The sequence below is a fragment of the Oreochromis aureus genome, linkage group 6 (genome assembly GCF_013358895.1).
Source record: "Oreochromis aureus strain Israel breed Guangdong linkage group 6, ZZ_aureus, whole genome shotgun sequence".
NCBI lineage: Eukaryota > Metazoa > Chordata > Actinopteri > Cichliformes > Cichlidae > Oreochromis > Oreochromis aureus.
In genome coordinates, this window is record NC_052947.1 from 39,258,685 (window position 1) to 39,281,700 (window position 23,016).

Below are 23,016 nucleotides of genomic sequence, written 5' to 3' on the forward strand. Positions count from 1 at the left end.
GTTGCCATATGGTCTTTTTTCTTTCCTTCTGAATGCTGGAGGAGAAACGTCTCTGCTGTCACTGCTGCAGCGGTGACAACAGAGAGCGATGAGCATCAGCATCGAGCCGAGGCACAGCTGTAATAAGGAGAGGGTGGGGGTGCAGTTCTAGAAGATTCTGCAGGAATCATACGAGTGGACCCCATTTCACTGGTTTATTGTGGGAGCTGTATCACTAAGCTAGGTGGTTAGCCTTTCCTACCAAAGCCACAACCTGCACACAGTGGTGGGGACTAAAGGTTTTAGGGTGAGTTTTTTGCCCTTTAGTATTCATGCTTGCAGATTACGTGGGAATTTCAAATATCTGTAGACATGTCGGCTTTGCCTAACGCTGCATGCTAATAATAATCATAGGTGTCATTCTCTTTTCTTTAGCTACCAGCTATTCAGCTAGTTAGCCGTCAACCGGCTGGTTATTTAGAGCAAACGAACTTATGGGCCAAGCGAACTACAAGAACTGTCAGCTATCACATCATTAGGAATTTATCAGCCACACTTAACGTCAGCTCACAACCGTAAATTAAACTTGAGGTTGACTTTTGGCGCAGACAGGCTAACCTAACAGCAAAAGATTTAGCTAGCTAGCGACTTGCTAGTTACGTTATAGGTCGTTTATAGGATGAACATTGACGAGTCTAACGTCTGCGAACTACGCTCTTCACCTACCATCATATTTACACTTTCATAATTACACAGCGCGGTCATTAATGCCATTTACATTCTGACAAAGTAAATTTGCCTCACAGATATATCCGCTAATTCAGTTAGCTTCAAGCTAACATTGATGGTAGTTGGACGTTAGCCTGCCTTGTTGCCTGAATCCTCATCAGCATCTCTTTGTTTTATGCTATGTTTGAATCTCCCATCTAATCACTGGGGTATATAATGTTATCCTCCTCTTAAATGTGTTTATTGCAGATCCAATGACTGGAACAGACTGAATCATCCTCCTCACTGCAGAAATGTCAAGTAAGACACTGGGAGTGTTTGAACCAGTTAATTGTAGTCAGGTTCTTTGTAGGTGATGGTATCTAAATGCATCAGACCTGGTGTTTCAGTTCATCCATGCGAAGTGACATGACCACAAGACTGTCATAGCAAATGTGTAAGTTGTGGAAGTCAGAAGACTGGACTGATTGTCATTTTTTATTAATTTCTTTCCCATAACAGAGAGGCCATCCTATGCCCCTCCACCTCCCCCTGCCCCTACAACTGTAAGTATTCTCAAATATACATGTAAAACCTTTCATTCTGTTTCAGTCCCACATCCAGCCACCCCCTGGGTGTTTTACGTCACATAAAATGGAGACTTTTATTTTGTTTTGAGGTACTGGAGGAAATCAGAATCATAAATATCAGAAATAAATACAGTTTAAAAAAAAACACTGGGAAAGATTTTCAAGTGGTATGTGGGATTTATAGCAGATTTGCATGTTTTGTCAGGGCCTTGTAGTCGCTCAGGTGCAGTGACAAATATAGAGCTTAGATTTTTTCTAACACTTAGCTAAAAGAAAGCAAAGCATGAAAAGTGGCACCGAAAGAGTAAATGAAGAATAACTAAAACTAATAATTAATAATAATAAAAAAAAAAAAGATTTAGTATCAGAGTACATCTTAAAGTAAAAGTACTCATTAAGTAGAATCGTATACATGATATTGATTGTATTGGATCATAATGACTGATTCATTGATATTCACACAGCGTCCTACACAAAACGTGTGTGGCTCAGAAAGAGATGACCTATGGCTGCATCTCTACTGAAATCCAAGGAGCCGAAGTGCAAATAGAGCTACATGAGTGTACAAACATCATCATGAAAGATCATAAAATCTAATTTTAGCTTCGTTTATACGTGTTGCATTCAAATAAAACATGTACTTGGCTTTCACGTGATTGCCGTAACCTGTGTAGTTTCTGTGTACTTTGATATTTCTGACTACCTCTCAGCATTAGATCCACCTTCCCCTGTTCTCCCACACAAACTTACTCTTTGCTCCACATTTAGTTAGGATCTGGCTCACATATATGCTATGAAATGATTGCATCCAAAATATAATGTCATTGAAAAAGAAAGCAACATAGAGGAACACAGCATCACCCCCAGACATCAGTTTTAGTTTTAATACGAATTGAATATGTTTTAAGTTTGGATCAGCTGAAACTTCAAAAAGCGTCCTGATTGGGTCTTTTCAGTCACGCAAATAAAACCAGAATATTAGTGCTAGGCTCATATAGCTTTCCTGATAACATTTTCCCCCCAGATGTCCTCATGTGTTACTTTCAGCAACAGTTATACCAGATAAATGCAAGTCAACGCTTGCAGCATTTTTTTTTTGTTTTTTTAAAAACAGATTTAACTCTAAATCAATTTTGCCTAGTTGCCCAATATGGCAGAAATTCAACAAAGTACTCTAATTTATACTTCAGGAGTAAAAGATGACTTTTGAGAGGACCTATCACAGTCTGCTGCTCTGAATCCTTTATCTTTTATATTTTACTAGCCATAATTTTCAGCCTGTTAGTGTTTGTTGGCAGACTAAAAAGCCACGCATAGATCAAGGCAGATATGGAACGGCACCAGGCTCAAAGTCTGTTTCTGATTTTACTGTCGTTTGCACTACAGATGGTCTCACATTATTTTATTTGAGATGTATCTGTTGTTAAAGTAGCATTAATCACCTTGGGAAGGGGATAAACTTTTTTCGTACTGGGAGTAAAAATAATTCACGAGAGGCAAAATTATGGAGACCAGAGGGGAAGAAATCTCCCCCAGCAAATTACACCAAGGACCTTCAGTACAGTTTGTGCTTGATTTTGTTTAGTCACAGAACGATGTGCTGACACACCACTGCTGTATTTTCCTATAGCACCAGCATGAATGCAAGTTTCTTTATTTTTGCATTTTCCCAGCTTCTTTCATTGGTTTCTTTATTATTTTTTTCGTTGTCTTGGGCTTTCCCCTCTTCTTCTTTTATGTCATTTCTCATTCGTGTTTCTGTCTCATTTGTTTCCATCAGCAAATGCCCAACACCACCGGGTTTGTGGGGTACAACCCATACAGCCATCTGGCCTACAACAACTACAGACTGGGAGGGAGCCAAAGCAGCAACAGTCGGGTAACGGTATGAATATTAACATAGAAGAAAAAACAAAGAAATGAAGGCAGTGACTGAAAGTATAAGGCAGACCAGAACATCTGACTTCCTGAAAAGCTTGCTCTAGTGAAATGAAGACGCTGCAGATGAGGCCTTTGCAAGCTATAAGACTGACTTTTCTTTGTTCAGAGTAAATCAGATTAGACATAATTTTGCTTTCCTACAGTGGAAACTCATTCCATTACTGAGACCGAATCAGAAATGATGCATACCATCCCAAACTCCCTCTGCTGCCTCCATCATACTGGAGACCTGCTAAGAGTCCATCTGTGTCTATTCAAATCCCACCTGCCTTTCAAAGTCTGCATTTCTGACAGCCATGTTAAGTAACCCATGCCATCATGTTGCCATGGCATTAAAGACTTTGCTGCTCGGCATGGCTCTGGCTGCTGAGCAGTAATTTAGTCGCTGCATGCACGCTGTGGTTGGCTGCCTCTGATAATGGCATTATGTCTCGCAGTGGGCAAATCTCAGCTTAAGTGAGATTTTTCTATTTGATTTTTTTTTTTTTCCCCCCCCACAGTCTGCGTTGTTGCAGTGCACTCTGTGGCGTTTCTTCTTCTTGTTTATACCTTCAAACTGTCATCAATGCAATCGAGTTAAATGATAAGAAGCTCCTTTAATGGATCTTGTGTTTAAACCTGAACATAATCACCTGCTTGTAGCGTCACAAGCTTCAGCCTAGCTTAGCTACAGTGTTTCTGTGGATGCCTCGTCACTGCAGAGCAGGCGTATCTCAAGGTGACTCTTTTTCCTTTCTTTACCAGAATTCCTCTGGAATAAATATCCCAAAGCCACCCAAGCCACCCGATAAGCCACTGATGCCATATATGAGATACAGTCGCAAGGTAGGTACAGTGTTTAACTGCTGCCTTTTGCATCATCATGTGCTCAGCTGGAAGAGAGGGATGCTTTGATTTTTTAACATAGTTTGCATAGTAAGATGTACATTTTGTCTTGGTAGTTGTTTATCGAGGTAGGTGTGAAGCCAGATTAAGCCAGGAATTACTTAGGACTGCCCACATCACATAGTGGGATTTCTGAGCTTGGAAATGCAGCTTAAAGCACACGGCCTCCTCTGGTTTGTGACCTCTCTGCAAAGAGATAACCACCTATAGCCCCTCCAACCCAACCCAACCCCACACCCATGTCTGGTTCTCATCACCAGGTTTGGGATCAAGTAAAAGCCTCCAATCCTGATCTGAAGCTATGGGAAATTGGGAAGATAATCGGTGGCATGTGGAGGGACCTCACTGATGAGGAGAAACAGGATTATTTGAATGACTACGAAGCAGAGAAGGTTGGTTGTTTTACAAGGGGTGTTTATGGGGTTTTTCCTGATGGGTGACCAGTAGATGTGTCCCCACTAGCTGTGGGTCCCTCCAATCATCATTCCTTCCTGAGTAAACCTCTTTCCTCATCTTGTCCTAGACGATAGATACAAGGGTCCACATTGTTGTGTCTGCTTGCCTTCTCTGTTTCCTTGTCATTCCTGTCATCTTTTCCACTGTAGATTGAGTATAATGAGAGCATGAAGGCCTATCACAACTCGCCTGCCTACCTGGCCTACGTAAACGCGAAAAGCCGGGCCGAGGCAGCTCTGGAAGAGGAGAGTCGCCAGAGGCAGTCCAGGCTGGACAAGGATGAGCCTTACATGAGTATTCAGCCAGCAGAGGATCCAGATGGTAAGGCCCCCTGAGCTCTTTAGAGCACTACCACAGAGTTGTAATTATTGTAGCACGACCACACAGCGTTGCGAGCGCGCACACCCAGAGAATGTGTTATCTTTCCCCCCTCCTCCTATAGCGCTACAACCATTAACATCTTTGGTAATGGTACCTTTGAAACGCCATTTCTGCTTTCAAGCTTCCAGCCTGGGACCAAAATTTGCCTTTGTTTTGCACACGTGTTTACATTTTGTAGGTATTTTTGGCAATGGTTAAGACATAATTGCAAAATTTACATTCTTTGCTCTGTTGTTATAAAGCCTGACTGATGCACGCACACACACACACACCATGTTAGACAGAAGCCAGAAGAAGACGTTTGAGTTACACCCACCTCAAGGAAATGATGCTTGTCTGGGGTCTGGCTGGGTTACAGTAGACGATAATGATGCACAGGAAAACTACAGATAAAACAGTTGCTCTTTAGAAACACCCCAGACCATAAAAATGTCAAAGCTGATATCCCAGTGGGCTTTGTTCTTAACAAACTGCACGTACAGCAACGATTAAATAAGATTTAGCTCTCCGGGTGGAGCGAACAGAGATCACTCTTTATTAAAGTCTTCGTGCACTTCTACTCTAAACTCTAGACATATCAGTTTGTTGCATTGTTTATGAACATTAAAATGGGTATTTTTGAGGTGCTGTGGTTTGAGTGTCCTAGAAAATAACCTGAAACAGTGTTCAACGTGGAGACCTTACCTTTTGAGAAATATCCCACACATTAGTGAGACGTAATTTGTGATCATAGAGAAGCTTAATGCTCTCACACGGCATTCGGAGTGGTAATGGTTTCCTGTTTTTGTGTCTTGAGCACCTATGTGGCAAACGACATTCATTTCTGCTCTCTGGAAAGTTTCAAAAGGTGCACACAGAGGTGCACAGCACCAGCAACCTCAGGTGATACCCAGTGAGCAAGGGTGAAGCTTGCCACAACAAAGTCAAAAGCAAATGGAAAAATGTTGAATACACAGGTGGATTGTTGTTAACGGGTAAGAGTAAATGGATCTCTTTTTAAACATGCGTATGGAGTATGAAAATACACTGTTTCCAGCAGAATTGCACTGTATTTGTTCCTGCAATAAAGTTTAGTCCCTTTACATAAGAAATTACCACAACCAGTAGGTTCCTCAAACATCCCCGTCTCTGAATGCAGTTTGTGACAGTAGTCCCTGCTCTCCTCTGAAGCCTCTGTGAGCTCAACAGCACCAGCTCTCCGCCTGCTGCAGGGCCTGGTTTGTGGGGCCATCGTTCTCGCAGCGGATTTCCAGAGCAGAACAAGAACGATTGCTTCAAGCTGCAGTTTAAGATGTTGAAGCTGGAGTATGTCCAATGGCAGGGCGAGGGATTTAAGACGCTTATATTAAGAGCCTTCAATAACTTCCAATGTATAATCATACATCACATGAAAACTGTCACTTCATCATTGTCTCACATCGTTGTAGAGCAATTCTGACAGAGTTTCTTTACAGCTTTGCTTCAGTTCATTCAAGTTTGCGGGCGCTGGTTTATGCACAGGATTATGATCAGGTTGTGGTCTGGACTTAGACTGGGACCACCACATTGCGTCTTCATTCTATTTCAGTCATTCTGTTGCAGATTTGCTGCTGGCCTTGGGATTTACTTCCTGTTTAGTGGCTGAAATTGGGCCAAGCTTTAGCTTTCACACAGATGTCCTCACGTTTGACTCAAGAATTTTTTGAGGTCTGGTCCTGTGGCTGCAAAAACAAGCCCAAATCATCAGCCCCCTACCATCATACTGACAGTATGAGGAGTTGTGGTGGTGCTGTGCAATATGATCAAACGTCTCCACTTTGGTTATTATTATTATAAGTCTCGTGGTTTGTTCAGATGCAACTTTACAAACTTAAGCCATGCTGCTATGTTCTTTGGGGGGAAAAGGCTTTCTCCTGAGAACTCTACCAAACAAGCCATACTTGTTCAGTCTTTTTCTAATTGCACTATGATTATTATGATTAAAGATTCAAGATTCAAAGCGTTTATTGTCATATGTACAGAAGAAATAGCATTTCTCTGTGCAGTGAAATTCTTCCTTCTTGCTGTCCATACACAAATGCCAATTTAGGTAAGGGTTAAAAGAACAAGATAAATAAAGACAAATAAGGATAAAAAATAATGGAAGATAAACAAGTAAAAAATAAGTAAGTGAAGACAAGTGAGGTATGCAGATGTCGACATAGGTGGATGTACATGTACGTACGATGATGATTATTATTATTACTACTACGCACTATACATTTTCTACTCCGCTCATAGTTCACTAGGTTTGTACTATAAATATGCTACTAAAGCTGGGATTTTTTATTTTTTTTTGCTAATACGATAGTGTTTGAGTTGTGGTAGCAGATTGGCGGTCTTAACTTTGGCTGCTGAAACTATTTTTCATGCATTTCATTTTCTGTGTTGTAGACTTAATGTGGCAGTCATGTGACAACACACTATGTTTTAAACGGGGGAGTATTAAACATTAACGAATTAAAAAACAAAGCCAAATAACAGATGTGAGTGAGATTATGTCGATTAGAGTTTCTGAATGTCGGTTTTGATTAGTTTTCGATTAATTGGCTACTCTAGTCTGACCTTGGGGTGAATTTGCTGGGAAGTCGACCCCTGGGAAGATTCTATACACACACCTGAATGCTCGAGACCAGGAAACTTCCAGTGGTGGTTACAGTCGATTATGATCAGTTCATCAGGTGCATGATTAGCAGAACCTGGCTACCACTTTACACTCTTACTTTCTGTGGAAGGAGTCGGTGGACTTAGTTCATCAGGATTCCATAGAGTCCTGTGAAAACACTGTTTCACTCGACCAAATTTCAAGTCCTGCTAAATGTATATGTCACTTTGTGCCAGGCTGTGTGACATATTACAGTCATCTGTTAACTACCCGTCAATCCATTTTCTTTTCTTGGCTGCTGATTGAACCTACGATCACAGGGGATGAGACCGTCACAGCTGACAGAGTAAAAGGCAGGTTACACCCTGAATGTATTATTAATCCATCAGTGTTGACTATTTAACTAACTTAATAATTAGTTTAACTACTTAATATTTGTGGTGCTGACTAGCAAAGCTTGACTGGTCATGCACGTCATCTCAAAACCTTTCTAGCAACAAGTCTTGCCCGTCAACAGACATCATTAATTTTAACGCATTATTCAAAAATTAATTTAATTGTGTGCTTAGTGGGAAACAGTCAAATCTGATTAAAAAACACATTTTAAATGTCAGAAAACTTTTCAAAGCGTTTTCCACCTGGAGGTCTATGTGCAACTCAACAGTTTGTGGTCTAATATAAATTTCCCCACACAACCACAGTTTGTTAATTGCTGAGCACTGAATACATTATTTACTTTATCAGTCAGTGTGAGCTTGTGAAAGCTTTGTGACATTTATGGTTAATTTCCACTCATCTGTGCCCATAAATCACTCGCCGTGCTCATATAGAGAGAATGTTTTGCATACAGCGTGGTCTTGGGATAGGTTTTAATTTCTAATGAAAATCTCTTAGGTGGCTTGAGCAAAGCTGTGCACATACACTGCTGCACTGACATCTTAGCCTGCACTTAAACAACTTATACACACTCACTACAATTACAGGACTCTACACACTGTCACTTCAACAAATGCCACTTAAATGCTCATTGCACAGTTTTGCACAAACTGTAAATACCAACTTGTCTTACATTCTCTAAATATTTAATACTTTTTTCTCTTTTTTTCTTTTATCATTATTATTTTTACTGCTATTTTTCTGTTATTTTCTTCTTAATATAACTGCATGCTTTCTATATGCTCATGTAAAAGCTGAGGAGCATGAGCCAAAGAATTTCATTATGGGTAAATGTGGCTACACTGTTTATCTGTACATGACAATAAAACCTGAAATTGAAATTGAGCGAATAGAAACGACAGTTAACGGGCAAAGTCAAAGCTGTAATCGGTGTCAAAGATGCTTTCAGGATTTCTGTGCTTTTATTGGGAATACATTCCCAAATCAGTGGTACAACAGGGTAATTTAGCATGAATATTTTCTTCAGGCTCTGTTTGTAGGTTTTTACCTTGATGCACAGTCGTCCTGTACTTACAAGACGACACAGAGGAACATTTACTGATGAATGTAAATTGCAGAGTACGGCTTAAAACATCTGTCCACATACTGTGGGTTATAATTGGCTGCCTGTGCCATTCACCTACTTTGCTTAGGGATGTGTTTGGACATAATGGCATATACTTAGCTCTAACTCTGTATAAATATTGAGCCATATCCTCTGTATGTTTACACCGTCTTCATACATGTTTGCGTGATTCTGTTTTGTATTGTTTAAGCTGGTTTTTTGCTGATGCCTCTTTCGCTTTGCTTTCTGAAAGGCCCATAAACGTGTACGGCATCAACTCAGATACGTTTCTTGTCTTCAGATTACGACGACGGGTTTTCTATAAAGCACTTGGCCGCAGCTCGTTTCCAACGCAACCACCGTCTGATCAGCGAGATCCTCAGCGAGAGCGTCGTTCCTGACGTGCGATCCGTCGTCACGACCGCTCGCATGCAGGTCCTCAAACGGCAGGTCCAGTCCCTGATGGTTCATCAGGTAGGATCAAACTGGGATCTTTAAACGCTCACTGACGGCTCTGTTTTTATCGGCTCGTTAATTCCTAACTGTGGTGCCTGCATGTCTCGTTTCCCAGAGAAAACTGGAGGCAGAGTTGCTTCAGATTGAAGACCGCCATCAGGACAAGAAGAGAAAATTCATCGAAGCCACAGAGTCGTTCACAAACGAGCTCAAAAGGGTACGGCGTCTTTTACATTGAACTCGGTCATTGCCTACTTGCACGCAAGCTTCACTTTGCGTGACGTGTGCAGCTCTGGTTATGGGCCTTTCTCCATCTGCCACGCAGGCCCAAGCTGCAGCTAACTCCATCCACATGTTCTGGCAATCATATAGCTGTCATCATTCACAATTTGTAGCCTCCATTATAACTGTTATTTTGTGAAATGGGCTGCAGTGTTCGGTGTGCACAACAGGTGGCGCCATTTATATTTTACAGAGCTTGTTACAGACAGAACAAGTCCTTAAGTTGACAGACCTGCTGTAGGTGCTCCCTAGACAGCTGTGACATCACATTCAGCCTGCACAAACATGTTAACACCAGAGTTAATACTGGTCATATTTTCCAGTAACTTTTTGTTTCTGTTTTGTTCTTTCTTAACTTGTTTAGAGCGAGTTTGTTTAGTTTTCACCAGTTTAAGCTTTACAAGTATTAGAATATAAAGGGGATATGTCCGGGGGAACATAACAGGAATTCAGGATACAGATTACAGTACAAACACAACACTTTGTGAATAAAGTCAACATCCTGAGTGTCAAAACATCTGCACCAAAGGCTCTGTGACCTGATCCGTGTACTTTCTAACAAGCTGTAATTTTATTTATCCTGCACAGACTTGTTAAAACCACAACCATCACAGGCTTATATTTCCCAGTCAGAACGAAACAGATATAAAACCTTTTTTTTTTAATTCCACAAGTTATGATTGAAGAAGTTCAAAATAAACAAAACACATTTTGTGTCGGCGGCTGACGTCCTAAAAGACTAAAACCAAGGAAAGCGCCTCAAGATTGTTTTTAAAGACAGTGTTTCAGTTTTTGTCAAAGTGTAGTTATTATCTTTATTTCATTTTGCTCAAAACTAACCTTTCAACTCCCATTCTGAGTCATATTCTACCGTCCTGCACCAATTTACTGAATCAACCAGCCTTTTCACTTGAATTTGAAGCAACCTGTAAATCTTATATGATCTTTTTGAAGAAACAGAAATACAATTGACTAAAGACATTTTGCAAAGTGATGCACAAAGCTAACCACATGAGCCAGACGTTTAACACAATGGTACAGGTGTTATATTTTATGCACGGTAGCGCAAATTCAGGCATCGCTAATCATGTTGATGAAGCACGTTCAGGGTGCAAAGGAAGCAATGGATTGAAACCGTCTGAGGGGTAGGGGGAAGAGGAGAAAGATATTTCACATGCAGTTTAAATAAAGGTCATAGAGCGTGTTTTTGTGCATGGAATGAAAGAAGTAGTGTTTAGTGTAAGCCTTGTATGACTCGTGCTATGATTTATTCATGAAGGTAGCCACCTTTACATTTCTCATTTACTTGAGTCACACTACAGAAACATGTGAAACATGTTTAAAACTACGATTTACTACGTGCTCTGTTCTGTTTCTCTGCTGCTTCTCTGTCACCGTCATAAGTACATCATTTTGTAAAATAAATGAGGCTGAAAAGGGTGGTGGGTGGAGGACAGCCACATGAGGTTGGAAAGTCCTGATTTAAATACCCTGAAGAGCGTTGTAGAGAGTGTGTAATGAATGTCAAGTACTGTTGTTTTGCCTGTGTGTGTGTGTGTGTGTGTGTGTGTGTGTGTGTGTGTGTGTGTGTGTGTGTGTGTGTGTGTGTGTGTGTGTGTGTGAGAGAGAGAGAGAGAGATCTAGCAGCATTGTGTGGTTTATAGCAGAGATAAAACTGTTTTGATGCGTTTGTGGTTTCCAAAAAGAAAATTAGGTTTGTCTTTACAGTTCTGAGAAAACAGTCAGATGTTTCAAAAATAACTTATTTATTCCACATTTGCCGTTTGTTGTTTTCAGTTGTGCTGCATGAAGGTGGAGGTGGACATGGAGAAGATTTCTGCAGAGATTGCTGCAGCAGAAGAAGCAGCCCGCAAACGTATGGCAGAACGTGAGAAGGATGCAGGAGATCGAGGTGCAAGAGAGGCCCCGACCTGCGTGCTGGCAGAGGAAGACAAACACATTTGTGCAACACATGGCAACAAGCCCCAGCAAAACTCTCTGAGCGAAGGCAGCAACAAGGAAGGCGAGGAGACCGAATCCAGCACTACGGACGCACCAGGTGAGCAACACTGGACACTAGTCATGGCTTGTGTCCAACGCGACACTCTTAGCAGCTTAATCTGTGGTTTAATAGCCTGGTTTAATAACACGTTTATATTCTGTGTTTCACATATTCAAACTTTTTCAGACTTCTCAATCTTATTTTGAAAGCTCAGTCCTGTCCAGGGCAATGAGATATGCAGCCATCTATCCCTAAACTCATGTGGCTCTGTTGTGAATTGCAGCTAGTCATTGTTCAAGTTGGTAAGTCAGTCCAACCAGTACACTGAGCTGCAGGGACCGCCATCACCTCCTGGAGTCCAAGATGGTGTAGCTTGAGTCTATCAACAGTATGATATATATACATGTATCCTTTATATAATGTCACAGAGTGTATATGCTAGTAAAAGCATGGGTGTGTCTACTTTCGTGGCTTACTTCTAGTAACTGAAGCCTGAAAATAAAAGCGCTGATGTAAATGCTGTGAGAGGGGGACAGTATCCTTCATCCTCCTGCAAGGTTTACAAGTAATCTCAGAGACTTAAAGGAAAGCAAACATGCATTTTGTATGTGTTCAGACTAGGGCTGCCACGATTAGTCGACTAGTCACGATTACGTCGACTATCAAAATCGTCGGCGACTGATTTAATAGTCGACGCGTCGTTTGAAGCTTTGTAAGATCACAAAAGACGCAGGAATCAGTAGTATGATTTAAGAGTGTAATAACGGACTGAAACAGAAGATGGCAGCACTGCATGTACAAGGATGCCAGCTGCCATTAAACAATCAAGAAGAAGAAGTAGCTCTGTCCCAGAATTCGTAGCGCAGCCCAGCTAAGTTTCCAACAATGGCGGCAGCTAGTTAGTTTTAATATTACTCTTATTAATCTTTCTGGGTCACAAAATAAACGTTTAACATATTTTCAGGCGAGAATGTAGCTGTGTAAACTTTAAATATCTGGTCAGTTTATCAAGACACCACATATTTTCAAAAGCGCTCCGGACGCTGGAGACGTCTGTTACCCACCAGCTCGATAGCTAGCCGGGGGCAAGGCTCACTAGAGCCCGTGAGAACACCGGACTCCCGGCAAATCGTTTTCAAACCCACCGCCGTCTTTCACTACTCAGGTTAAACATGATATATAAGTCACTTAGATAACTTAAAAATGTTATTGTTTGGCTTTTTTTTAGTATTTTATTTGTTCCTGAGTAAATCGGTTTGGCTGAGATTTAAGTTATAGTTTTTACACAGCTGAATAAACATCAAGCAGACAACTGATTATCAGAAGTGTGAGATGCTTGAGAACATACTTCGGTGTCCTGTTATATTTTAGATGGCAAGGAGTTTATTAAACTTAACCGAAACAATCTGCAAATTTTATTAAAATTTAATAAACTATCATCTTGTCTTTATTTTTACTTAGCACATACCTGAAACACTTAAAGCTGTAAGCTAATGATAGTTATATAAGAGCAGACGCATGCTGGTGCAATAAGCTGTACGTTTTACGTCCAATGGATGCATGATCTGATTAGTCGACTAATCGCAAAAATAATCGGTGACTAGTCAACTATCAAAATAATCGTTTGTGGCAGCCCTAGTTCAGACAGCTGTACCCTCAGCTCAATTAGCTGCACCGTCTCTGTCTCAAGCAAACAAAAATCTGCTTTAAGGTTGTCAAACAGGTGTTTCACATTGACTTTTTACCTTCAGCAGTTTTTAACAAGCACTGCTGACATCAGATCTCACAGAGTTTCCTTTGGTTCCACCTGGGTTCACTGTCTTCATGCACATGTATTTTTAGTAGCAAACAACAGTGTAACAGCTCCTTGATCAAGTTGTGCACCAACAGCTTCGCCCTTCCTGCTGCACAGCTGAAAACTGCTACCTTCATTCATGAGCCTCCCTTCAATATGAAAATATGTGAACTGTGATTGGAAATGCCATCCCTGCCCCAAAAATGCCAACAGCTGGAAGATCAACTTAATAACAACAAATACATTTCTTTGATTCAGGGAAGCCAAAGACCTCAGAGGAACTTGAGGCCCACCCCGGCAGCGAAGAGGGGGCGTCAGAGGACAAAGAGAGCGTCCCAGAGGGAGCCATGGAGGAGGGAACCAGTGACAGCAACACGGGTTCAGAAACCACCTCCGCTCAAACGGAAGACGCCACGACTAGCGAGCCATCGGAGGGGCCCAGCAGGGCACGAGCAGCCCACTAAGTCCGGCAGTGAACTGTCAGGCTGTTGGCCGGGCTGCTGCACTCTGACGATTACAGATATTGCACAGTGTCATCTCGGTTTGTCAAAGCATATGAAGAGCGTTCAGATGGGCTCGATGTTTAACAAGCCTGAGGCCGAGTTCGAACACTAAGGCTCGCAGACACACTCTGAAAAGAAAAAAAAGAAAAGAAAAGAAAAAAAACCTGCACTTGAAGCCGACAAAGCAATGATAAAATCAATGGCTGCTAAATGTGTCACAGAAGCCCATGTGAAAGCACTATATTTTCTCCACAGGCTGCGTTGCCATTTGGAAGAACCCATACACGCCCTCTTCAGCACATACTGAAACATATCTTTAGCACTCTCTTTGGCAGAATCCTGACCGTCACAATTCGACCGTCACACGAAACAAACATTGCTCAGTGTTATATTGAACTTTGTATTGTTGTGTCATTGTTGCTTTTCTTGTTATTTTTGCATGTTTTTTAAAATGAGTTGTAAAGAGTGGAGCCAAGTGACCATCTCCTCGGCAGGAGAATATTTGTTTACTCTCTGTATCAGTATTACAGTGGCAGTATTGTCTCAGGAGTTCGTAGTCATTTAGTAGTAGCTATTTTTGTTATTTATTATCAGCTTTTTTTAAAATTATATTTGTGTATCGGTTGTCCTGGGGCCGGCCCAGTCCATCCGTGAGTATATCACATGATCATCAATGCTGTACAATGCTCAACTACCAGTGTTCTCAAGTTTGCTTGCTGTCAATCAAATCAAAAGCAGTACGCTTAGAACATTTGTGTGTTAAGATCATTATTGCGGTTTTCAACAGAAAGCCTTTAAATGTACCGTAATTGTGTACACAGTGTAACGAGGTTTGCTTAAACATGGATTTTCATAAAAAGAGCTTGAAGAACAGTCATAAACATGCAGTCTTAAAATGAATTTCCTTTTGCATATTTATACCAATAAAACTTTTCTACCCTGAAGGAAACCGCTCGCTTCATTTTTACCCATCGGCCACAAAATCTTGTTGGGGTTTTGTCGTCTCCCTGCTGGGCGGGCGCATAACCCCAAGGTTGTTACTCCAGAACGAAGCATAGTAGGACTTTTGATACCATGGGGGGTATCTGCTAAAAATCTCAGACAATTTCGAATCTCAGTGACCGTGGCCTAAAGGTCAGAGGTCAAGTTTTCTGAAAATCTTGTTAATGCAATAACTTGAGAACAAAGCATCAAAGGTCTTGATGTACGCTCAGTCATTCAGGTAAGTTGAATCAACTTTATGGGAATGCAACATAGGATTTTGAACCCCCAAAAAAAAAAAACCATTCAGTATGTTTATAATATTAGTTAACAGCTAAATTCCCCATATATAAACAAAGTAATTTCTTGTCTTTTATCATGTGCAGCCACTTCTTGTGCATTAATTACCTGTATGAAGGTGTTTGTTTCTGATTATGTATTTTGATGTTTTTTGTTTTGTTTTTTTAAACAAACATACCAGATATTTTTGAATTCATCTGCACGCTGCTTTTAAATGCCTTACTTAAAAGCTGTACTGTTTGATCACAGTACTGTAAAACATTCAGATTCAGGTGCAGAAATAAGAGCTTCGGCATGGCTCACTGCACTTGCATATATCATTTTCTCCTTTGCACAGTACAGGTAAGGGAAGTGGGTAACATGTGAAGGAATTGTTCTGATTTCCTCTTCCTGTTTTTCAGAGCAGCAGTACCCATCATCCTGTTCATCTGTGATCCTGACACACTAGGTGCTTTGAGTAATGCCACAGATCTGGCAGGAGATTTAAATCTTTGTGCAATGATTTTTAAGGTTTCAGCCTCATAAGATTGGAAACTAATCACCATCCGATTGACAGATCTGATGGTTTCAACGTGAAAGATGTTACGGTGCATTGTAACACGCCACGTTTGTACTGTGGTTAGCACTGCCTCAAGTGAAAGCAACAAACCACAATACCGCAGAGAGACAGGTGTGCAGAAAGCTAGTGCAGATCTTGAGTTAAAAAAAAGAACCTCTGTAGGGTTTCACCTCATGTCCAGCATTAGCACTAAATGTCACAGTAATAACACCAAATGTCAATGAAAGCAAAACTATCTTTCAGTATGAACACAAAACATTGAGAGAAGTCATCTGTTTCATTCACCTCTAAGCAAATGCTGATTATTATCAGGTCAAATACGTGTTAGCTCTCAGATTAGTATCTGCCGACTGCAATGTGTAGCTTTGAACTTCAGCCACCCCTTGGGCACAGAATCACTCAAGTTCCTCTGAACTAACATTTGAAATTTTCAAAGTGCTTTACGCCTCAACACCCACGACTTCTCAGGTAGATACAAGGAACAAAAAGCTGTGCAAAGAAATGTCAATGTTGGCTAGTAGTGTTAACAAATAATTCAATGTGATGAAAACCACCAAACCTGTGCTTTCTCTTTAGTCTATAGATCATGTGTAGTGTTACATTGTAGAGTGAAGATTTTGAAGAAGTTATAATCTCTTAAAAAAATAATAAAGAGTTGTAGTAGGTAGGAGTGAGTGAGTGAGTGTGTGTGTGTGTGTGTGTGTGTGTGTGTGTGAGAGAGAGAGAGAGAGAGAGAGAGAGAGTAAGGGAGAGAGAAACAAAGAACACCAACTGGCACACACCATCGTAGCGTGAACTCCATCTATATATTTTATTTCATTTTATATCACTGCGCCATTAACTGAAGTTTTGTGACATGTGGTTTCACTTCACATGTGGTGGTTACCACGTGATGTGGTATCAGGAAAAAAATTCAGAGACCTGTCAGTGAGAATGAAGGGAAAGCACCATCAAATAGACAGATCTGCGTGTGCAGCGGCTTTACCTACAGTGAACTACCGTCAGTCAACATGACTCCTCTCAGAGGTGAGTAGAGCTTAGAAACATAGTTAAAGGAAGTTTGTGTGCGCTGTGATGAATGAATGAATGTTTGCAAAAAAAAAAAAAAAACAAAAAAAAAACACATACCAAAAAGATTGTGTTTCTTAAATCTCAAGTTTCTATTTTAAAACTAATGATAGCTGCTGTTTTTACCAGAGAGCTGTGGCAGTTTCATCTACTGTTGAACACTTAACATGGACTTGCACTTTTTTAATAATGTGTTAAAGCTGCTTTTTTAAAATACTGAAAGCTTGAGACTTTGATTCACCAACTTTACAACTACCTGTTAACTGCTTACTGGTGGTAAAAAAAAATTGCCTTACATGGTTTATTCTAGTATACGTCTGTCGCAAGGTTAGATAAATCACAAGGTTGCATTTGGTGTAATAATCTGGGCAAAGTCGAATGTGGATTCATCCGCTGCGACAGCCCCTTGGGAAATAAAAGAGCAGCTCAAAGTATCATTTTTCAAGTAGCCCAAATTACTAAAAATACACTAGTAGCATTTAAAACAATTTACATCAACAATTAGGAAATAAAAGCAGATTTAACTGCAGTTGGTAACACTTGTCTTTAGTTTTAAATATTATCAACATATGAGTAATGTCACAGTCTATTAAAGGTCTCATTTATTTTAACAGTATCACTAATCAGATTTGTGAGTACCACAAATGACTTTCATAAGAAGGAACTGAGTTTTTCCCCGATGGCCACATGATCAAAAGCCCCGAAAACAGATTAGAAAAGATAAATAACTGTAGGCCAGAAGGGGAAAAACTTTTAAAACAGTCTATGATTGTTTAGCAGTAATAAAGAGTCGTTGTAGTCAAACAGTGAAAACAGGTATTGTCAAGTATTTTACAAGCATAAAACCCCCCACACATATAGACAACGTAACAATAATAGAAGAAGAAAAACAAAGAACCAGCTGTTCTCTTATTCACAGTTGGTCACCGCAGCAGATGGATCTGCTATGACAAAAATGTGACAAAGGATTTGTGTTTCTTCCCGAGCTAGAACCGGGGAGCTTTCAAATGTTAACCAGTGCTATACTAATAATACTTGACAATAAAGCCAAATATCAAATTTCACTCTGGGTCAAAAGCTGACAAATAAACACGAGTTTCATGTGTTTTATAAAGAAAATCACCCTTTCACCACCAATTAATTAACTTTTTGGGTTTGATAGTTTGATTAGTTCAAAAGATGTGGTCTGTACCACGCACGCATCTGCTGGATTTGTGTAACTCCAATGCAAACTCACATAACTGATTATTCTGTTAGTATTGTGCAAAAATACACATGCACATAGTGAAATTGTTAACGAACACATTTCCTTACAGAAGGACAAAAATAATACAATCCAGAATAACTAGACCATTTTTGAGGTGTCCAGGCCCAATACAGTATTAAAAACTAATAACACCCTTGTTTGAATACAAGTAGAAATGTAAAGGTCATTCAGCCCTTTATGGCTTGCAGACATGCTTGAAGATTGACCAGTTGATTTGGGAAGTTGGGTATTATCTGCACAGAAATACATGTATATGGATTTTCTACTAAACCTCCTTCGCACAGAAGCTGAGGAAGTCCAAAACTAACTTTTGAGCATCTTGAAAAGTTATTGTTTATATGAACACTAAGCATGTCTTCACAGATCCTATTTCTAAAATAAATAAATAAAATGTCTACATTTGTTTTTCAGCTCTCCAGAACTTTCTGCCGACTGTGCTGGTATGGTTAATTACCTCCAAGGTAAGAAAAACACCTCACTGAAGCTCTTCATCCAGCTGTAAATATGTTTGGGATAAATAGTATTTAACGAACCGCAGTCTTCCCCTGTGGTACCAAGTACTACCCCCTCCCCCCAGGAAGTGGTTGGTGTTGGTGTAAAAGTAAAATGTACCAAAAGGCAGGTGGCAGGTGTAGTTTTGTGTGATCTGCTCGGTTATTTAACTTCTTTCATGTGTTTTTTGCTCTGTTTTTGCAGCCTTGCTTGTCCGACGATGGAAATTACACAACCACTACATTCACAGATTACAGCTTTTCCAGCATGGATTATAGTGACTTTCCTGAACTCTGTGTGAAGGACTCCAATCGCCAGTTCCGCCTCGTGTTTATGTCCATCCTTTTCTCCATCACCTGCTTCCTGGGGCTGGCAGGAAACATGCTCGTCATCCTCACTTATTTCTACTTCAAGCGACTCAAGACCATGACCGATGTGTACCTGCTCAATTTGTCCTTCGCAGACTTTCTCTTCGCCTTGTCCCTCCCCTTTTGGGCAGCCAACTCCATGGCAGAATGGGTGCTGGGTCTAGGGCTGTGCAAAGCCATGCACACCATTTATAAGGTCAGCTTCTACAGCAGCATGTTGCTTCTCTCCTTCATCAGTGTGGACCGCTACTTTGCCATCTCCAAAGCAATCTCTGCTCACCGCCACCGCTCCCAGGCAGTGATTATCAGCAAGTTGTCATCAGCTTTGGTCTGGGTGTTGGCCCTGATCTTCTCTGTGCCAGAAATGGCATACACCACCATCAATAACAAAACCTGCACCCCTTTCTCCAGCAACTCTGACCCACTTCGCATCACCGTCCAGGCGACTCAGATTGCTTTGGGTTTTGTCCTTCCTTTCTTGTTTATGACCTTCTGCTACAGCAGCATCCTCAGGACCCTTTACTATGCTCGTAGCTTTGAACGGAATAGGGCCATCAAGGTGATTCTCGCTGTGGTCGCTGTCTTCTTGGTCTTCCAGACGCCTTATAATGTGGTCCTGTTTTGGAACACAGTTGCTGGCGCACGCGGAGTACTGAACGTCTGCAAATACGACAACGACCTCCTCTATGCCACTGACACGACCCAGAGTTTGGCCTTCCTGAGGTGCTGCCTGAACCCCTTTGTTTACGCCTTTGTCGGTACAAAGTTTCGTTATGACCTCCTGAAACTACTGAAAGAGTTTGGCTGCATGAGCCAGGAGAGGTTCTTTAGGTATACCTGCGGGAGGAGGCGGAGCTCAGTGCCCACTGAAACTGAGACCACCACCACATTTTCTCCTTAAAACAGCATCCATATGGAGGAGTCAGCACCTTCAGCCTAGTGTTACACACCTGCTTACCAAAGAGCTATGGACCAATATCAAAGCATATTTTTTATATGTAGATAGCTTAACTGGGACTTTTGTGGAGGACTGCACCAATAAGCTGAACTAAATTTGGCTCAATCTTAATTTTATGTCGCTGCTTGAAAAAAAAGTCTGAATGACACAAATGGATTTCCAGATGTTTTTCTGCTCTCCTTGTTTTTGTATATTTGTTCTAAGGTAGAATATTTCAGATGTTTGTGATTTTAAAGAAAAATGTCAACAGTATTAAACACCTTACGACACAGTGTTACAAAAAACAGAAAAGTGCATTTTTAGTTAAAAATAGGTTTGATATACACAGCAGAAGTTTGATCTACATAATTTTTTTTCTTTTTATCACCCGAGTTTATTTCTATCTGTTAAACAACTTTTATGATCATTTTTGCATTTGCTACAATGTATATTATTTCAAAAAGTCTGTTTGTGCTTGTTATTCAAAGCAGGGTATATCAAATCAAACTAAAGCCAGCTGTGTACCTTTTATTTGTAACTTTTCTCTGCCATTTGTAAATAGCCCAGATTATCAAAACAAGATTAAATATATTAAAAACAAGATTTCAGGTGCACTTATTACATCAAAAATAGCAATGGCACATTCAGAGAAATTACAATTAAAAATGTGCACTTTGTCATAATTCATATATTAGCTGAACAGGATCTATTGTTCTCTTTCTGTCCTGTATATAGTGTTCCAACAGTGGAAGCTCACATTAATCATGGTAATCCCTGCGAGCTAAAAGCTCAGGCTTCACACGTCTCAATCCATTTTGGCACTCACCTGCTCTCTAATATCAGTTTGCAAGGGGCAGCCAATCAGAAAAAAAGGTGATGTTAAAGCATGATTCAGATAGCGTATGAAGGTCTAGGATAAATACATAATGCATAGAATAAATAAGGATTATTCTGAATAGTGAATCATGCAAAGTTACTCTAGTATCGACAGTCATAAAATAATAAAAATATGAAGTTGGAGAATAGTTTGACCATTTCTTAAGCAGGGCACATAAAAAGATGAGTTGCGACGAGTCAAGACAAGAAATACTTTATCACAAGAGTTGAGAAATGAATATGTTACATAAGCCAATCAAATAAAAAACACAAAAAAGTGATGAGCTCAATAGATCTAAATATGCTGGAACAAGAAGCTTAAATCCAATCTGAATGAAGGTACTGAGGTATGAGATGTGCCGTATCTGTGGGACTAGAGCAGAAACTGATTTTGGACTAAAAGTCTAGTAAATGGTGCAGAAGGTGGCGAGAATCCATTAACTAACCACATCCCTTCAACACAGCCACAATTGCTGCAGCTGCAATGATTTACTGCTTTAATTACAAATACAAAGTATTAGTGTCACAGTTAGAATGCAAAAATCAGATAAGGGAAGGATTCTTGCCAAATTTGGAAAGAATACAATTCATCACTCGTTTACTCAAAGTTCAGTTGAGGATAAAAAATAAAAACAAAAGAAACAAAAGACAGACAAAACAGATGAGTCGACAAAGAGTAACACGGGGCTATGCATGTACAGAGGGTTGATTAAAAAGACAGCAGTGGGGCACAATGCACAGCTGAAAGGAAAGAGAGACAACACTGACATTTAGGACAGCACTCACAACCACAAAGGAAGGAAAAACAGAAAGTCAAAATAGAGCAAGACAAAACAGAAGACTAACCTTCAAAATAAAACGGGGAAGTAACAAAAAGACCCACACCAGACGTGGTAACAGAGAGAGAGGAGAAGGCACTGACGAGACGAGACAAAGGAGGAACATAGTGGCAAATACTGAGGGAACTAAAACTACTATAACTAATAATAAAAACCAAGACATGAATCAAAACATCACATAACCGAAACTCATCATGGGAATAACCATGAAGTATAAATGGGAATTAAAGACTCCGTAACGAGACGAAGAAATCAAAATCCATGACACTGAGTGTGATTACAATGTGTTTGTGGTTTACACAGATTTTCATCCATTAGCGAGTTAGGTGGCTCTAACATGTGTTAGCATGGTTTAGTGCGTGATGCCACCAGGGGTGCCACTAGGGATTTGGGGCCCCGTGGAAATAACTTTTGGGCCCCACCCCTTTAACATTGGAAACCACGGCAACATATAACACATTTTTATTTCGGGCAAGATTGATGAGATATGTGCAAACCATATTTGACATTTTCATATTTTTTAATGATAATTAATAAATTAAATTTTAAATTTTACTTTTTTCACTGATTGGTAACTTAAGCCAAATACATATAAATTATACATTAACTTTTTGGATGGAAGTGAATTTCAATTCTCATCTATAAAATTGGGTAAAAGAAATTTTTACTGCTTAAACATCAATTTTCAAACAAGTATAGTGAACAAAAATACGTCTCTCCTGAGAACTGGTGGAACTCGAATAGGTTTTAATTGGTTTCAGCTTACTGAAAGCTCTCACCACCTGCAACAGTCATAAGGCAGTGTGGAAAATACATGCAGAGTAGCACACACTTCTCCAAAAATATTCTATTTAAATAGTCTGTAGAATGCAAATATTATTTCCCAAGGGGCCTCCTGCAGTTGAAAAAAAACTTCTTGACGTGAAATACCTCACCTGTTTCTTCAGATATCAGTGGGGCTGGTTCAGTGTCAGGGGTATAAGGAGATGGGAGTGGGACAGCTGCGCCTGAGCCACAGGTCAGCAGGTAAAGTACAAAGAGTCTGCCTGCGCCGATTACATGTTAGCCGAAAGAACAAAAACACATGATTTTCTGTTAGAAATGAAGTAAGCTCACTACTCCAAGGAAAGTCAAGCAGGTCGAGCAGGTTGGGGAGGAGGATAAGCTAACATCCATCCTGGACAACACCTCCCACCCCCTGCATGAGACTGTACGAGCACTGAGCAG

At 40.4% G+C, this 23,016-nt stretch overlaps 3 protein-coding genes across 8 annotated transcripts in view; 2 read left to right on the top strand and 1 right to left on the bottom strand.

Annotated features, from left to right (window-relative positions):
• Window positions 1–23,016, bottom strand: part of LOC116320248 (zinc finger protein Aiolos-like) — an 85,890-nt gene that overhangs the window by 36,658 nt on the left and 26,216 nt on the right. The window contains exon 1 of one of the 2 annotated variants that reach the window (XM_039613328.1): window positions 784–946. The exons of the other annotated variant lie outside the window; for it this stretch is intronic. The gene's annotated coding sequence lies outside the window, so the exon portion shown is untranslated. Of the gene's footprint in view, window positions 1–783; window positions 947–23,016 lie in introns of those variants that run through there. 2 annotated transcript variants of the gene reach the window in all.
• On the top strand, window positions 42–15,046 carry LOC116320263 (SWI/SNF-related matrix-associated actin-dependent regulator of chromatin subfamily E member 1). Of its 5 annotated transcripts, none has more exons than XM_031739828.2 (11): window positions 43–286; window positions 958–1,008; window positions 1,210–1,253; window positions 3,058–3,162; window positions 3,963–4,043; window positions 4,364–4,495; window positions 4,709–4,880; window positions 9,366–9,538; window positions 9,636–9,737; window positions 11,600–11,861; window positions 13,858–15,046. In XM_031739828.2, the coding sequence occupies exons 2-11, from the start codon at window positions 1,002–1,004 to the stop codon at window positions 14,061–14,063; spliced, it is 1,284 nt and encodes a 427-aa protein (XP_031595688.1). In that variant the 5' UTR covers window positions 43–286; window positions 958–1,001; the 3' UTR covers window positions 14,064–15,046. The 5 variants fall into 5 exon arrangements, with proteins under 5 accessions (XP_031595690.1, XP_039469265.1, XP_031595688.1 ...); XM_031739829.2 differs by having other exon boundaries at window positions 3,058–3,156; XM_039613330.1 differs by lacking the exon at window positions 43–286 and adding an exon at window positions 397–554.
• On the top strand, window positions 16,398–20,675 carry ccr7 (chemokine (C-C motif) receptor 7). Its single transcript, XM_031739847.2, has 4 exons — window positions 16,398–16,410; window positions 16,847–16,968; window positions 18,689–18,738; window positions 18,974–20,675. Exons 2-4 carry the CDS (start codon window positions 16,953–16,955, stop codon window positions 20,036–20,038), a joined length of 1,131 nt encoding a protein of 376 aa, XP_031595707.1. The 5' UTR covers window positions 16,398–16,410; window positions 16,847–16,952; the 3' UTR covers window positions 20,039–20,675.